The sequence below is a fragment of the Balaenoptera acutorostrata genome, chromosome 1 (genome assembly GCF_949987535.1).
Source record: "Balaenoptera acutorostrata chromosome 1, mBalAcu1.1, whole genome shotgun sequence".
Classification (NCBI taxonomy): domain Eukaryota; kingdom Metazoa; phylum Chordata; class Mammalia; order Artiodactyla; family Balaenopteridae; genus Balaenoptera; species Balaenoptera acutorostrata.
Genome location: NC_080064.1, coordinates 189,786,041 through 189,804,782, shown reverse-complemented (window position 1 = coordinate 189,804,782; position 18,742 = coordinate 189,786,041). Strand labels below are relative to the sequence as shown.

At 35.5% G+C, this 18,742-nt stretch overlaps 1 protein-coding gene across 1 annotated transcript in view; it reads right to left on the bottom strand.

Annotated features, from left to right (window-relative positions):
- Positions 1-3,287: 3,287 nt before the first annotated feature.
- The window catches only part of CDC73 (cell division cycle 73), an 89,634-nt gene continuing 74,179 nt past the window's right edge, over positions 3,288-18,742 (bottom strand). Inside the window, exons 14-17 of the mRNA XM_007191154.3 lie at positions 17,173-17,334; positions 14,399-14,499; positions 8,419-8,560; positions 3,288-7,502 (exon numbers count right to left, since the gene is read on the bottom strand). Of these exons, the coding sequence (XP_007191216.1) occupies positions 7,466-7,502; positions 8,419-8,560; positions 14,399-14,499; positions 17,173-17,334 (442 nt within the window). The 3' untranslated portion in view covers positions 3,288-7,465. The remainder of the gene's footprint in view (positions 7,503-8,418; positions 8,561-14,398; positions 14,500-17,172; positions 17,335-18,742) is intronic.

The following is an 18,742-nucleotide window of genomic DNA, read 5'->3' as shown; positions in this document are numbered from 1 at the left end:
GCAACCTAGGGAGTAAACAGTAAGAACACAAAACTCACGACACTGGGGGAGGTTGTAGGAGAACACGTATGAACGGGCAGCTTCCCTGATGGATGACAGGACGTTTAAACCACCGTGACAGGAGGAAAGAAAAAAAAAAAGAACGCTTATTATCGTGCACACCTGTTTGTGAGATACAGTTCCGGAAGTTCATGGCTTCTGCTTCCTCTATCAAGAACAGGTAGGGTCACTTGTGGGTAAAGACAATTAAGTAAAGTAGGATCACAGCTGGATCATACTTAACAACTAAAGATTTAGTGGGAGAGTGAGGAAGGAGGAAAAACTTGCAATAATATCAAGAGAAGGCATAAAACCTCATGCTAACAAAGAAACCGAGGAAAGAAACAGATTCAGGCAAGATTTAGATTAGGTTCAAATGAGCATCTAACCCACTTCACTGTAGGAAAAAAAGCTGACATCATTCGAAGAACCCCCATCTGAAATCCATAACAAAGCAAACTGAGGAAATAAAGAGGCTCCCATAGAAAAAAAAACAATTAAAGCCCTTCAGGAATGAAAAACCCCTTCCAACCACAAGTATCCCCAGGAGTCCCTTCTCCCAGCACCCTGCACACAGATTGGGAACTGATCCTGGTGCTCTCCCTTAGTAAGGAGCTGCGAGTTCCACCGCGGGGGGTGTGGGTGGGGATGACCTCGGAAGAAGGCAGAGCTCAGGTCTTCCAACAAAGACTTGACCATCCTCAGGATTGCTGGGCTCCAGAAGAAGCTAGGAGAAGAACTAGCCTCACAGGGGAGCCAAGAGGGAAGACAAGTAAGACTCAGAGTAGGCAGGAAGGCCACAGGCAGAATTTGCACTTAGGAACATCAAAGCTCTCATAATCTGTGCAACTTGGAGGGGGTGTTGAAATGATCTATACCTTCTTATTTTAAATCTCAAAAAATACCTAAATGTACATGCACTGATCTCTTGATATAATGCCAAGGGTTTTCGTTTGCAGCGTGGGTGATTCTTTAAAGCTCGTGCTATCTAGTCACGATCTTCTTGTCGCCATCAACGTGAGTCCCTAGCCTGTGGCTGTCCTCCCGTCACCCCAATTCTCGTCATTCTAGATTAGTTCAACACTCACATTAATAACCATTGCCTCACAGATCCTTGACTCTTTATGTCTAAGATCTCCTCCTATCTCGGCCTCTTCCAAGGTCTTGACTTTTTCTCATCAATATTCTATCACCTCTGAAATCTTGATTTCACACATCCCATCCTCTGGCCTTCTCATCTTTCAGGCTCACTTTTAGCCTCATTTCACTGAAGGTTTCAGTTCACGGTTGGTGCCACTTTCCCCAATCCACCACCTCCTTTCCATCATTTATTCCTTGAAGGGCTTACTTAGATCCCATGTTCTGGTCCAATACTCATCACCTTGTGAGCATCTTCAACTCCCTGGCCTGCTTCTACTTCCATCAAAAGTTAAAAATCTAACTATTTGCTTTCTCTACACCTGCAGGCAAATGCTGCTGGAGGGGGGAAAAAAAAATCTATCTATCTCACCTTACAGGTTTGCCTAGTTTCACTTAAATTTATGACCGAAACCCCAAAAGGACACATCGCTGCCCAAATTCTACTACATTTGGAGTTCCCAAATAATTTTTCTCCTCAAATTCCTACATCAACTTGTTTTAAACTACATTAATGCTCCTCAATTTATTTTATTTCATCATCAGTAACTCTCATTCTTCCTTTTTGTACTCAGTGGTGCATTATGGAATAAAAATACCTAAGAATACAAATTCTTTAAAATCAAAACCACCATAAACATTAGCGATGCCCAACTGTGCTTAAATAGCTGAACGAGCACGAACAAGCTCATTTGATCTCCCCCAACCATCAACACACTGACTTGACAAACCTTCACATTATTCCATTTTAAAGAGAAACATGTTCATGTTATTTAACAAATTTAAAAAGAAAAATCGATGCCATTACATTTACATCTTTAACACTGTGAACTGCATGATGGCAGCTCTTCTGAGTATACATTACCATATTTTATCACAGTGAATGTTGTATGACCCAATGTGTTTCCATTTGGATTTTTTTGTAGCAAATGAAGCACAGCCCAATAAAATATCCAAATGTGATAAACAGAATCTCTCAGATGCCTTCTGTTTCATATGGCCTCAGCCCTACTGTCATCAGTTATGTGATATAAATCAACATTCTATAGATGAGGGTGAATTATAAACTATTAATAATTCTATGCCTAAGGATCTACAAATAATTATGAGACAGACTCAACAACACAGCCTTCTCCAGAGCTATTTTTAATGTTTTTTATGGTCATTTAAGAAAATTGAGAGGAAAAGTCTTCTAACCCACCATAAATGCTGATCATTATACAATCAAATATAATAGGAAAGTGTTTTAGAAAATGAGAGAAAAAAAGCTTATTTGGCAATGTGCTGTTATTTATGTACTAGTACCTTTAAGCCCTAAAAAAGTTCAACATTTACAACTCAGGCTGTATCTATTTTAGTTATGTGAAAGCTCACCCAAGAGCAGACGATCAAAGGAACAGAGAGCAGAATAAAATACATATTTAGTGGGCACTTATGAATTGGATGGAAATTAAGTTCAAATATGGCCCATTAAACTCTTCATTAAAGACATTTCGCTGCAGAAGATTCACACATTATTACTGGCACCACCAATATGCTGCTGCCGCTGCTAATGATTTGATTATGTGGGAGTAGTTTGTTTTGAAACTATTAAATGTTAGAATCAGGATGCTCAAACTGTAAAGATAATGTAATTTACCAGGATACACTCTTAATTCTATTGCAAGGATATAGGAAATGTGACCATAACCAAGCTGTTAAGTTCAGCCGAGCACATAGCTTGTTATCTTTACGAAGAGCTACGAGTCTCTGTATTATTTAACTCATTAACAGAAAAGGTGATTATAAATGTACTTAACTCAGTAGTTTTCAAAGTGAAATCTTATATACTGTATTTATTTCCGAAACGGAGGAATACTATGCCTGAAAAATCTGATGAATCTTTTTTTTTTTTTTTTTTTGATGAATCATTTTATGTAAAGACTTTCATCATCCACATCCTACCCCACAGTACAGTTTCTGTCTTCTTGGCTGAATGTGATTTTTCTGGTGGGGCACGGGGGCGGGGTGGGGGGGTTAGTATTAAAGTACCACAAAATGTTTTATTCACAATTAAACCGGAGACTTAAAAATCCACTGGTATTAAATCAGAATGAGTACAACGCTTTATCAGGTTACACCGCCCAAATTTAAACTCTACTCAAGAACCACTTTGCTTGAGAAATAATAAAATTGGTGGCTAGACAATCACTTCTAGTGCCTACACCATGTACATGAACCGCATGACATATTAATAAAGCACTTTAATCAAACTCGGAGGTTAAGTAGCTTTTAGTAAATTTAAAGTGGATAGAAATGGAATTCAGTGGCAAACAAAATTCTCAGAGAGATAGGTCATTTACTTAAATCTGACATAGTATCACCCCACTTTCTGAATTTTGGCAATAAAACTGGCTTTATTTCATTAGCTTTACTCATTTAAGTGGCGCGCATTTATAACTCCCAAGATACTCGTATAAACACTACCTAAAATAATACATAAAAAACCAAACAGATCAATAACTTGGAAGTGTTATTACCTATTATGCATTTACTAAATATAATTCTTTATACATCTATTATACATTTTTAATTTTTCCTTAGTTATTATTCCAACATATTAATATAGAAACCATGCTGGGGTCAATATATATCCAAATGTGGCAATGAGTTGGCCAGAACATATAGGACAGGCATTTCAAAATTTCTAATGCAATTTTTAAGTCAAATTCAGTCATTTCTCCCCCCTTTTTATTTCTAAAGTTAATATACCATGGTTAGAGTAATCAGTTGAATATCCAATCCAAGTGAATCATAAAAGTTCAGTCATGTAATATTAAGGCTAATGTGATTAAATTTATTTTTCATGTTTCCTTTAATTTTGACCAGCTTTTGTAATGGTTGCATTTGTAATATTATAAAATAAACTGTTGGTCTCAAAAAATTTTATAAACGAATTAGTTTGACAACTAAGACTCATATAATAGTTATCTGGGAAAGTGGCACTTTATTCCTGGCTACATATGTATATCTCATCATCACTGTTCCTACTGTTAACACCAATAAAATGAAATTGTTATGTAGTAAGAAATATGGCAACAAAATACCCCCTCCCCACCCTCCAAAAAAGAACAATGTCATCACTTTAATTTTATTAGGAGTCACAAAATTTTTTATTTAGGAAAAATATTTCCTTCAATGTTTATTAGATAATGAATCTTAAATGAATAATTTACTTTTACTTTTCTGTGTAGACCAATTAAAAAGTATGCCTCTTTCCTTTCATAAGCAAATTCTATTTGTCTAATTCTGCATGGCAGATAAGAAATTAATACTTTATTTCCTTCTACCTTAAAAATTATGAAATTTTCCTCATTATGAATTAGTTATTTCTGTATGGACTGTTGTCATGCTGCTGTTAAAAAAAAGTTAGTAAAGGATATGGACACATGGGAAACAAACCATAAACTATAATACTAGTTTATAAGGAAATATATTAAACATTGTTTAAATATTAAACAGCAAAATATTCGTATATTAAATAAATAAGACTTGAATTTGTCTTGTGGAACTATAGGCCAAAAATACCACCAATAATGGGGATGGTCTAGTGCAAAAGGTGGCCACAAAAGAAAAAAAAACAAGAACAAAAAAAGGAGGAGACGACACAACATTTAATACTGGCATCGTTTTCGTAACAAATTGAGCCAGTGATTTTAGATCCTTTCTGAACATAAAATACCTGAAGAACAACCTTTTAACAATACTGATGAACAGGTCTCATCCCATACAAATTAAATCAGAAACAGGATTCAGGCAACGGAATTTTTTAAAGGCCCCCAAATGATTCTAACGTACAGTCAGGGTTGAGAGCTGCTGACTGAAACCCACAAACTTCTTACTGTTGCCTGACTCAGAAAAGGTGTCCTATGAATGAAGAAAAGGCGCTTTCTTTTACTGGTGGGACAAGAGAAGGGTGTCTCCAGTTACTTATGGTTAAGTCAAACTTACTAATACGTACTTCCTTTCCATCAAAATTATCTGCATAGGACTCTTCATTCCCTACAGGGAATTACAATTACAATTCTGTATTTTTAAACTCCAAGACCAAGTAGAGTCAAAGTACTTTTTTGTAATAAATCAATTACACTGAGAATCCATCACTCATTCGTGCACATAAATATGTACTGAATGCCTACTGTGTGCAAGGCACTGTGACAGGTGCCGCTACAGGACCTGGAGCCATGAGAAGATGAAGAGTGATGGGCTGGAAGCTTTTTTCCTTAGAATTAATGGCTATAAAATGAATTACATGGACCTAAATAAGGGAATGAAGGTCAAAAAAAAAAAAAAAAAAGGAAAAGAAAAAGACAAAAAGTACATACTAAGGGTTTGATTTTCAAATACATGAAACAGCATATTTGTACTTTTCCTAATGTAATTTCCAGAGCCTCTGAATACACGTAAGGCAAATTCAAGATAGAAAAATAAACCCTGTTTAAAGCAGATGTTCCCAATTTTAACCACACTCTATAAATTTCATACATAAGTATAAATACTAAAAATCTTTATAGAAAGGTAGTTCATGTCCACTTGTAGTAGTCTTAACAAGTAATCTTACATTAAAATATTACAGATTCTAGTCTTTGACTATTTCATCACGGAGAAAGTTTATACAACACAATTTATTTTGAAAACAGATTTATATGCTGAGAAATTCTAATGTGAACAAATTTGAGTTTTCTTTTCAAGAAGAGAGGATGCAGAGAAGGGAAGAAAGGGGTGGGGGGCAGAGTCTGTTCAAACCTTATAAATATCCTAAAATCTAAAAATTTAAAACGCTGACTGCTTTCTTCCTCAAGAACCTAGTGAATTCCATATGAATAAATACTTTTTCTGTTCATTATTGGCATGGACTTTTTTGGTTACTTAAAAAATAAATACTAAGTGCTTCTCATTTTTACGACAGCATTAAATTTCAAAATGAGGCAGGTAATGTCAGCTTAACATAAGAAGGAGCTAAATGTTTACATAAAACATGTTAACCTACGAGAGATTCCTGGGGTGGGAAATGACATAAACTGCATGATCAGCAACAATTCTAGTGGCAAAAACTCTTTAGGGGAGTAAAGGTTCCAAGCTGCGTTTAAGTAATAAAAGATGGATCAAGACTCAAGAAAAATGCTCATTCGTTGTACCTTGGATGCAACACTCCGTCTAAAGTACAGAAGTAGTAAAATATTTTACTAAGTTAAAATATAGGTTTTATATTTTATACGATATTGAATACGCACATAAAAATACCAGTGTTTTTATCTTGTTTCTGTTCAGACACTTAATTAAGCAAATATGTTCTTTGGTGTCTGGGAGAGTTTATCAATATTTAAAGATAATGGAAGATAAGAACATGCCTAGAAATAGAAGACTCAAAATCCTATACCATACAAAGAATCAAAGGTGGACTTATGAGAAAAGACAGAGTTACACTGCAGTAGGACTAATACATTTCTTTCCCCCAAATCATACTCTGGCTCCCAAAATAAAAAGTACTATAGCCTATTAGGTTTTTAATCTGTGTTTTGAGATTTTTCAAGTGGAAAGATATCACAGATAGAAATATATCACTCTAAGTTTTAAAATTACCAAAGTCAGTGAGAAGAATGTACATTCATTAAATGTATTCATTGTAAGTAAAGAAGTCTTGAAAAGCTGAACAGTTCAACCAAAGGTGATGAATTGTTCTTGATTTTTCATTATTCCTTTTTAAATAAAGAGAAAGTACAGATATAGTACACATACAGGCTGACATTTTGATTCATTCAAAATAGTCACATCCCTTTGCTTGGTTTTGGAAGTTCCAGAGACTAAAATTAATACCATTCATAACACAGTATTTTCAATAAAAGGAATTATAGAGCAATGAAAAATCAGAAGCAAGATGGCTTAGAGAGCCTTATAACCTCTACATATACACACTTTTGTAACCTGTATTTATTTTCTAAAGAAACAAATTTTAAGTAATGCTAATTTAACCAATGGAGAAAAAAATTCTATCAAAATATACAATTTCCATTACAGACTAGAAGGCTAATATTAAAAAAATAGTTGTAAGTCAAAAAGTTTGCTTATATGACAGGCGTCATCCCTTTGAAGCATAAATCATCAAATAAGGTTTTATAAAAGATCGATCTGTGACCTTCTTCATTTGTAAGTTCTTGATAAATTCATAAAGCTTGAGTCCCAGTCTCTAGATCACGGTGTATCCATGCTTCTTAATCCAGATTTCCAGAAAAGTGGGAAAACAAGTAATTCAGAATCTCAAGTGGGATTTGTGCTTTACCATGTACCTGAAAAATAATATTATAATAGGTTATAATGATTATAAGAATTCTAGAGTTTTTAGAATATTACATGTAAAAATAAGTTGACATTTTTAAAAACTTAAAATCAACAGTGGAACAGGATGCTTTGCTTTCTAAAAAACAGATACTGTAACCTTTGGGAATATAAGGATTTCTGAAGTAAGCCAGAAAAAACATTCCTCTTACTAATTTCTATAATCTAAGAGCTTCTGGCTAGATAATAAATGATTCTCTTTAATATACTATCAATTATAACTACTGGGTTAACTCAATCACCTATGACTTTGAGGAAACCCATAATATTTGGTGGGAGACCAAGAAAGTTACAGATTTTACAGAGCACCCAAAATGAGAACCACAGATTCAGTGGTATTGTGATCATGTGCTGTTGTTAAATTTCCAATTATAAAACTGATATTATTGCAAAGGTCTTTAAGAACTCAATTTATACTAGTAATTAAGATATATTCAAAAACTGAACTCCTTTCATGAGCAGCCAGCTACCCATAACTCAAGTCCAGAGTCAGAGACCTTTTGGTGCTGGCAAAAAACGAAGGGATCACTTACTTAGTCCAAGTTCCCCGGACAGACAGAAAACAAGGTTCAGAAAAGTCACACGGTTCATTAGAGCCGAATCACAAAATCAAGACTAAAATCTAGGTCTTCTGACTCAGAATTAGTGCTCTTTCTACCAAGCTGTAACCCTTTCTCCCTTTGTTCAAGTCAGTATAACAAAGATATTTGTTAATTATCTATTTTAGATCAATAACAAATTAGGCACTGTTTTAAAGGGGAGTTGGGGGATATGGGTCACAACTTCAAGGAACTTAAAATCCAATAAGGAGGCAGGAAAATTACTAAAATAAGGCAGAAGTTAAGTGCATTTTAGGATCAGGATTACCTATCCAGGGTTTCCCAGAATCGTAAGAAAACTGGTCTATCCAGATGACGTTTGTGATAGCTGAGTTCTAATACTGTTACATCCCATTTCTGAACGTTTGGATCCAGACGAACTTCATCATATTTGAGATGGAAGGCTTTAACTACAGGCGGAAGAAATAATACTCTTTATTCAAACTGCAACCAAAATTATAAAAATATTTTATAGAATAATAAAAATACCCAAACACAGACATTAATCAAAAAAACTTAAAAAAGAAAAAAAAGTCAACCTTTCTTCCACCAACCAAAGCTGTATTATAACCAAAGTGATCTTTGAAATAGAGGCTGAGCACTGTAGTATCTCCCAAAACATTCAACAAAAATTTACTGAGGCTTATACATGCCACCCCCTGGGGATTGAAATAAAAAATGAGGTAAAATAAAATGCATATGATCCAGTGAAGGATAAGAAGAGGAAAAAGACTACTCACATACAGTATGATAAAGGTAGTAGAATATCATAGAAACACAAGAGAGTACCCTTCTTACCCACATCATGGGATTCAGAAAAGGCTTAGATAGGCAGGGTGGAGTAAGAATTAGGCAAAACACAGAAAAGTGATCCAGTTATAACAAAAAGAACATGCTCAAAGAGAAAAAGGTTTAGTCTAGGAACTGAAGAAATTTAACAAAATTGCATCATGCAAAGTAAGGTAGAGGAAAAAAAAAATAACATAGGGAATGAATAAAAGCTAAGACCATAGAGGTTCAGAGCAATGCCAGCCTTGTAGGCCATATTCAGGAGTTTGGACTTTTACCTAAGAGATGCAGGGAATCACTGCAGAGTGTATAGCAGAGACTGATGATACAGCATAGTAATCTAGAGGAGAAAGAGATTTGCTCTACTGGGGAGAAGATACACATATGACAAGAAAGATTCAAGAGATAATTAGCAAGTGAGAACGGAACTTGGTAAGAAATGATGAAAAAGGAAGAAGAAACAACTGGAAGGTCTCTGGAGAAGGTTATCTGGAAATAGATATTTACATGATATAAAAAGAAAGTCTAGCAAAGATCTAGAAGAGGAGGATTTCAGGCAGAGGGAACAGCTGATACAAAGGCCCTTAGATGGAAGGAAGCTTGGAATGCCCTACAAACAAGAACAAGTTTTGTAGGCAATGTCCTATATGCAGAACCTATTCAGCTATGATAAGAAATCTGAATTTTGTTTCAAATGTGATAGTAAACCACTAGATAGTTTGGAGCAAGGAGGTGAAATTATCTGATTTTCGTTTTCAAACGCTATCTCTGGTTGCTGGGGAGATTCAAGACTCTAGGACTAAACTGCCCAACAAGTGTCTGCTGCCAAACCGTAACAGGTGACCATAAACACTGACTTTGAATCTTCTTCCTTGATCATCCCGCTGGACCATCCTCACCAGTTTATTATTGTATTTGCAATCAGTTTATCATCAGTGGAGTGTTAGTTTTACTTGTGCACATGGAAGATGTTTATAGCTTTTTTTTCCATTTTCTACTTTTTTTCTAACATATAAGATATGATCATTACTATCACCATTATCATCTATTATTAGGAGTGTCTAAAGAGAAAATGATTGACTGTTAATTTTTTTAAGTAGCTAATTTATAGATTGTTTGTTCCATACTGCTTGCAGACTTACTGGCTTTTGATGTTAACTAATCAAGGTCTAATTCCTTGATGGAAATACAAAATAAACCATTTTTATTTTGTTAAAATTTTTATTTTGTCTGTTTTTGCCCCCCAAAAACACATAAACATTACTTCTAAATTATTTGCTTTCATAAATAAAGGTCTCCTCATTGAGCACATTATTTATTTTGAATTTAATTCAAATTAATCAATTGAAACCAATTCATTAAAGGGGCTATCCGTTAAGGATTCAGAAAACTCACTTTCAAAATAATTATTACTTATATGTGTAAAAAATACTTTTTAAGTTTCTTTAAACTTTTAAATTAAATGAAGTCAATATTTGAATACTCTCTATTGTGCTTACTACATGTTTCTCTTTTCTAATGTTCTCAGTATGATTTGCTTTAAAAATCATTCTGAAAAATACATGAGTTATAATTTTTAAAATGACTTATCTAAAGCCTTATATAGGGCTTCGCTGGTGGTGCAGTGGTTAAGAATCCACCTGCCAATGCAGGGGACAAGGGTTCAAGCCCTGGTGCGGAAAGATGCCACATGCCACGGAGCAACTAAGCCTGTGCGCCACAACTACTGATCCTGCACTCTAGAGCCCACGACTCACAACTACTGAGCCCGCGTGCCACAACTACTGAAGCTCACATGCCTAGAGCCCATGCTCCACAACAAGAGAAGCCACCTCAATGAGAAGCCCGGGCACCACAATGAAGACCCAATGCAGCCAAAATCAATTAATTAATTAATTAAAATAAATAAATAATAAAGCCTTTATATAAAGGCCTATAATCCCCTTTACTAATTTCAATAGATTTAGTTTACACAGTATTTATTTTTCCAATAGAATACACAACTTTTTAAATTAAAACTGAATATCAGAGTCCAAAAAGGTTAAGTCACAAATGAGGAAACATAAGGTTTCTCTCATCATACAAAGTATGTTATTAGCATGAAGCAATGGTGGCAAGCAAACTTACACCAAGACACCATAAAACATCTTTTTTTTTTTATTTTAAGGTTTTATTTAAGCTAGTTTATCTGAAATGTATTTTACCATGTAATCAATATAAAATTATTGACGAGATTTATTTTTGTCCTGTATAAGTCTCTGAAGTCTGGTGTATATTTTACACTGACAGAACATTTCAATTTGGACCAGCCAAATGTGGCTGGTGGCTTCTGTTTTGGGCAGTGCAGGTGTAACCAACCCCAGCAAGAACTCAGCCGCCCGTCTAGGGAATTCCCTGGAGGAATTCCAGTAAGTCCAGTGTTTCTTACTCATAAAATACATAATTTTTAAGCCTCAGCAAAGATAGAAGAAACAAAGTTCTTTTTATAAGAAGCCAGTTATCTGGGGAAACAATGAACACTAAAGCAAAATACTTCACACAATTCAGAATTGTTCATTTTTTGCAAACTGCATGAATGTTGTCAACGCTTTTTTGCAGGAACAAAGAAAGAAAAGAAATAGAAAGGTGCTCTTAAATAGTATTTCGGTAGATAAATGATGGCATGTCAAATGACAAAGGGACAACATAATACAGAAGATTACTAAATGAAAAAGTTTTCACAACGATAACTAAAAAATTTGAAGAAATCATCATTTAAAAATCTTGATCAACAAATGCATGTAACCATTTCAAGCATAAGAAATAATATTTTGGGGACTTCCCTGGTGGTGCAGTGGTTAAGAATCCGCCTGCCAGTGCAGGGGACATGGGTTCGATCCCTGGTCCGGAAAGATCCCTCATGCCGCGGAGCAACTAAGCCCGTGCGCCACAACTACTGAGCCTGCGCTCTAGAGCCCGCGTGCCACAACTACTGAGCCCGCATGCCTAGAGCCAGTGCTCCACAACAAAAGAAGCCACCACAATGAGAAGCCCGTGCACTGCAACGAAGAGTAGCCCCCGCTCGCCACAACAAGAGAAAGCCCGCATGCAGCAATGAAGACTCCATGCAGCCAAAAATAAAATAAATAAGTTTTTAAAAAATAATAATATTTTTTAAAAGCTATATCCAGTTACAAGCTCAAGTCTCTCATAATTTTGAAAAGATTTTACTTGGAAATTTTATACAATTCAATATTTAAAATCTTTTCTAAACCTTTGTATTTTCTTACTGTGCAATATGAAGAAAATAAAATTTTTTTACCAAGTACCCTCAGTTTACTCCTATGCTATATAGATATAATCATTTTCTATGTGGGTTATGGGGAAAAGGTGAGGAGTTAGAAGAGTCAAGAGTTAAACGCAAGGAGACCAGCTAAAAGCTAAGAGATAACATGTTTCTAAATTTCTGGCTTAGGCAAATTACTAAAAAAAAACTGACTGAGGAAAAGAACAGCTTGGGGATGACAGAGAGTATTAGACAATAGATTCCGCTCGGAACAGGCTGCGTCCTGATACACTGATGGGACTTCACAAGGAGTCACCTGGTCATCAGTGAGACAGGCAGGCCCAGAATATCAAGCCAGAGACATAACTTTTAGAAACAGAGGACAGACGGTAACTGAAAACTATCAGATCTCCTTGAGAGAGTATGTGTAATTAAAGGAGAAGAGAAGCGGGAACACAAATATGTCACTGAAAGCCAGAGGAAGAGTAGCTAGTGTCTGAGAAAATGTTAACAAGCCCTCAGAAAAGAACATTTAAAAAGGAGGAAATGGATCGAGAGTAAAATTCTGATAAAGAGATCAAAAGTATCCAATATTTGGGTCACTGGTGAGTCTGGCGGGAACCGTTTAGTGGGCAAGCAAGAGAGCACAACTACAGTAGCCTGAGAATCAAACAGAAAGTGAGTGAGTAGAGACCATTCTTTCAAAGGCTTGGCTGTAAAAGGAAAGGAGAGCGAGCTAGAAGAAAAGGTGAGGTAAGAGGAAAGGGTTTTGTTTCCTTTTAAGATGGAGGGGCAAGAGTACTTTCATTGTAAATGCTGGTAAGTAAAGAAGGAAGGTTGAAGAGAAAGAGAATACTTCTTGGAAGAAAATTATTATTGTTAACTTTTTAAAAAATCTCTAAGTTCCTATCTAAATTTCTGAAGACTAACGATCTGAAAAAAACAACAATGAATTTAGAGAGCATTTGTATCTTGAAGACATTCTAATCATTTTTTATTATAGTACTATTCAACAAGGCAAGCAAGTAGGTAAAACACAACAAAATTAGTGTTCACTGACATTTTGCTTTCATTAAAACTCCCATTCTCTGTATCTTTGACTTCTATTTATCAAACCTGTGCATTACTCAGGTTTCTGAAATAACATAAAAAGCTACCGTCATATTAGAATTCATTTTTAAAACTGAATGAAGGCAGGAGAATAAGCGATTAAAACCTTTCAAGCTTGGGCAGTTTCCAGCCTGGAAGAATGGTGGTACCACTAACAAAAACTAAAATTGCTTTATTTAAAAAAAAAAAAAAAAAAAAAGCTGGGTTTCACAGTAGCATAATCTACATTCGTAATAACTAAAGTTGTTATTTCTAACAAACATACCTGTTTCATGAGGATGCTTTTTAAAAAGTAATTTTACTAATGTTACTAACTTAAATGGGTACGCAAATTAAATGATAATTAGAATATCCCTACCAATAAAAAGACAAGCTTAAATTCATCTACTTTTGGTATATCAATACATACCAAAATATGGTCAATAAAAGACATAGACACATGAAATCTATCCATTTAACAGGTATCTACCGAATGCTTCCCAACGCCATGCTCTCTTCTGTGCTGATGATACAAGAGTGAACGAGGCAGATCAGGTGCTCCCATCCTGGAACTGGCATCCTAGCCAGGGAGGACTTACCATACAGATATGAAAATAAGACAATGTCAAGCAACAGTGAGTGTCACCACTGCAGTAACTGGGAGGAAGTAACGGCTACTTCCAGGGTGGTCGGAGAAGGGCTCCCTGAAGGAGAGAGTACTTACCTGGCTGAGACCTAAATGAACAGAAAAAGGCCAGTCGTGCAGCAACCACTCCAGATAGTGGGAGTAGCAGGCGAAAGTCAACCCATTTAAAAACTGGCTATCAAAGTGAATAAAAGTGTAGGGACACGCAACAATATTAATGATTTATTAATGTTGAGGGATAGGCAATAATTCACTTTTAGATATAAGTACACAGAAAATATTAATGTTCCAAAAAGGCTTTAAAATATTTCACAGGTGCTTAAAAATTAAAATACGTGGTACTTAACAGGAATCCTCTGGTGTACACATCACACGTGCAGAGCCGTGTGCTCTTAAATAAATAAATAAAGCAAAAGCATTTCTGTATTAGATAAGCAGTAAAAATACAGAGACTCTTACTTTTAGCAAATATGTCGACTGGTGATCCATCAGGCAAAAGCCACGGCCAACCTTTGAACTGCCATGCAGGACCTTGCACAAAAACTGCTACAACCCGGTCCCTATAAATAGAAAAGAGGGAAGGGAAGAGTGGAGACTGAGTATCTCAGATATTCTTGGTTACTATAATCCTTATGGAAAGAGTCTCATCATTATTCCTGCAATAGTCTCCTGTCAATACTTCTGTGCGGCAAACACAGTACTGCATTACCGTAACTTTTCATTACAGTGTTACCATTAGAGTACATAATGATTGCTACATTTCCCATGCATTGTTTTTTACATCTAAGTCATTTAAACATAATTACATGCACAGTCCTATACATGATCCTTTTAGCCTTTTATCTCTGTCCCTTCTATTAATTAAAGGGCCCATTTTGCTTATGCAACAGGGAACAGTAGTATATCTGTTAATTGAAAAAGTTAGTTTTAAAAGAAAATCATTTAAAATTCAAACGCATCTTAAATATTTCACTTTAATTAAAAATGTTATAAATTATAATAATTTGCTAACCATTTTATAAAGCTCAAAGGCCTTATTTTGAGTTCTTCTGATTATCTGGAAAATAATTTGAGTACAGAAATCACCTAAACTTTTAAACTTTTTCAATTGTTTTTCAGCTGTTTCACTCACCCTAAATTCTCTAAGTGTTTTCTAAAGCAACTTGTTTTTCCCAGCCATTCAACTTCATTTTCCTAAAAAGCACAAATCTCTTTCTAGGCCCTCATATTTCATTAGCTTCCAAAAAAATTTAATTAAACTGAGAAATTATAATAAGTACAAAAGCCGTCAACAGTTTAAGCCTACAACTAAAGAGGTGGGAACAAAATCATAACATCAACAATAATAACTAACACTCATTAGATTTACTACGAGCATTTACTATGTGCCAGTGCTGGTCTAAGCAGTTTACTTATGTTAACACATTTAACCTTCAAAACAACCCTGTGCGGTAAACTATTATTACCCCTATTTTACAGAAATGCACAAGCCTACTAGAGAACAGTCCACTAGCCAGAAGAGAGAAGGAGGGAGCGGAGGAGTATGGAGAAGAGAGCAGAGTGGGAGAGAGGAAGGGAAATCAATGATTGATCTTGTGCACTGGTTATGCTATTGTCCTGTATGGGGGCTAAGAAATCACATGAATAGCCAACTCAGTGTTACAATGGAAACAGTTTTGACCTTACAACTCCCTGAAAGGGTCCTGGGAATGCTCAGAGGTCCACAGACCACACTTTGATAATCACTGCATTAGATGGAGACTCTGTACATCCAACAGAATATTAAGCCAAAGTTACCTTCTATTCAAGTTAAAGACTTAACAGCAGTGATCAAAGTTACTATGAAAAACCACAGCTTAAAATTCTTAACCTGCTCAAAATCTCTAAGGCTAAAATTAAATCTTAAATAAAAAATTTCCTCCTTCATGGGATATATGCTCCATACTGCCTAAACCATCTTTGGTAATGGAGCACACTATTAAATGGCCTCTTAATTTTATGATGTAGCTTGCACCATACAATAGTTGAAGGTCCAAGGTACCTGCCAAAGTAAAGAGGATTTGCTAGACAGAGGTCCCCTAGATCCTACTGTGTCTCACAGGGTTAGCAGGGGAGCAGGATAATAAAAATACTATTCCCAGTGAACTCCTGAAAGGACAATTAACAGAGAACAGAAGAAGAAGAAAGGTAAGGAAAATATTATTCCTAGGTTATGACAACAATGGCTAGGACCAAGCTAACACACACAAAGCAGTATAACATAAGCACAGTGATGGCACTTGTACACACTGTGTGTATTATTGTTTTCTGTAAATAACTGCAAACATATAAATGATGTAACCTTCTACTTCCTATAAGTTTTAAACTTGATATATGAAATTCTCATCTTACACTTCATATATAACTCTAAGTATTTCTGTTAGGTACTAAAAGAGAATTCTAATACAAGAACCCTTGATTCTTTAGTAAATTTTTAACATACTAATATTCTCAATGGCTTCACCTCCTAACATCTGAAGACTAACGAGTCAAAGGTACATTTCAGCTAATGCGTCAACGTGTTACACTATATCAGAGATGCACACTTAGACTTTGTGTTTTTACTCTGGCTTAGATTAATTAAATAATTTAAGGTAATTCATGTATCTGAATTTATACGCACTTTATATTACAAACATTGGGTTGGCCAAAAAGTTCGTTCGGGTTTTCCGTACCATCTTAGGGGAAAACCCGAACGAACTTTTTGGCCAACCCAAAAGCTTAATATTTTATTAAAGGACATTTTAATGCAATAAAAGAGCTGAACCGGGGTGATGTTACTATTTTCGTTAAATTATTTCCTTACAATAAAAGTAACAATGCTTTCACTTATCACTTCTAACCAAAAAATTTGAATTCTCCAAATCAAACATCTAAAACATAGGCCCTCTAAAACAACATGTCTATTTGAAAATTTTGTTCTAAAAGCTGATCCAAAATAAATAGACAAGTGGAAAGAATTTTTACTCTCCAAGTTTTCCAGAAGTTTGTGTTTCTTCTTATAAGTAAAATAAAGTTTAGACATCCAAAATATATTACTTAGGTATTACCAGAATGTTAACATTACTGATGACCAAATTAGACATTAACACAGGTTTCAAGGATAGGTTCTATCTAGAGCTCATGATGAAATTTGATACTCGTTTATTACACAAAAAAATTAATGACTGTGTGAAAAATACAGATTAATTTACCAGTCTTGAGGCATTAGTTTAAGGGGCTGGTCTACTACTCTGTAAGGAACTGTGACACTAATTGCAGTGCCCCCTGGTTGCATCTGGTCTTTTCTTCTCTGTATTAGAGTTTCATTTTCTCGTTGGCAGCCTTGCTTCTTCTTTTCATCTGATGGGACAAACCTTTCAAAAAACAGAAATGATTCCACAGGAATCGTTAAAAAGAAAAGAAATAGTATTTTGAAATGACTTTTTAAATAATGATATTTTCAAACCAAAAACATTATTTTTTGAAATAAACCCACTCTGCATGTACAGATCATAATGCTTGAAGAGTATGGGTCTTTACTTCCCATGCCAAGTAGAACTCAAGCTCACTTAGGCCAGAAGTCAGTATGTGTGTGTGTCAGTCTCACACACAGACACCCAATTTATATTCCTTCATCTAGCATTTAGCATTCCTCAAGATTATATAAACAACCACACTAATCCTTGATTTCTCAACGCTAGTAAGAGGGAAGTTTTACTACGAATCAAAGGTCACTTGAAATGGAGCTGGCGTGGCCAGCTAGGTGACTCCGTCTACCCAGGAGCGCCAGCAAACACCCCTCTCCACATGGTAACCACCACTCCCATCAGGATACAGCACCTGTGCAACAGACCAGAAAAGCTTCCTCCTGTACCTTTCAGTAAATCCCCATCCTCCTCCCCCAACAGGCAACCATTCAATTCTGCTTTCCATCACCACAGACGAGTTTTGCCTGTCCTACGAATTCATATATGCGGAATCGTACAGGATTGTACTCTTCTTTGCCCGGCTTCTTTCATTCAATTTAATGTTTCTGATATTCATCCATGCTGAGGGGTATATTGGTAGTGAACTACCAATGAATTCTTTTTTACTGCTGAATAAAATTCTATTGTATGAATATGCCACTATTTGTTTATACATTCTCCTGTGGTACATTTGGGTGGTTCCAAAATTGCAGTTATTACAAATAAAACTACTATAAACACTCTGGTATAAGTCTTTTTGTGGACGTATGTTTTCACTTCTCTTATATAAATACCTATGAGTGGAACTGCTGGATCACTGGGTATGTTTAACTTTAAAAGAAACTGTCAGAAAGTTTTCCAAAGTGGGATAAAGTATGAAGAACATTCTAAAGGCATCTCTGAGCTAGCTAGCAAGAAGTAAAGAACTCTTGGGCCAAAGACTGAGTAAAGAAGGGAACTCAACGAGGTTAGAATAACACTGCAGACTTCTTTCCATCCACGGAAGGCACTGGCAAACTAATTAAACTTAAGCTTTGTCTTTTATTGACACTATATTTCACTAGACTCCTGGAAGAGGAAACAAAGCCCATATTCTGCTCAAGGTAGAGAATCTAACAGAAGTTCCTTCTTTCATAAAGCTAGGACTCGGGGGGTTAAGTTCAGTGTAATATAAATAATGTAAACTAGAAATAAACCCACTGCCCACCTGTTTTCCTGCCCCCAATGCCCACCCCAGCCCTAACCAACACCCTGACAAGTGCAAGAATAATCAAATCTCGGAATTGCAAATTGGACCTCACTTGGATTTAAAGTA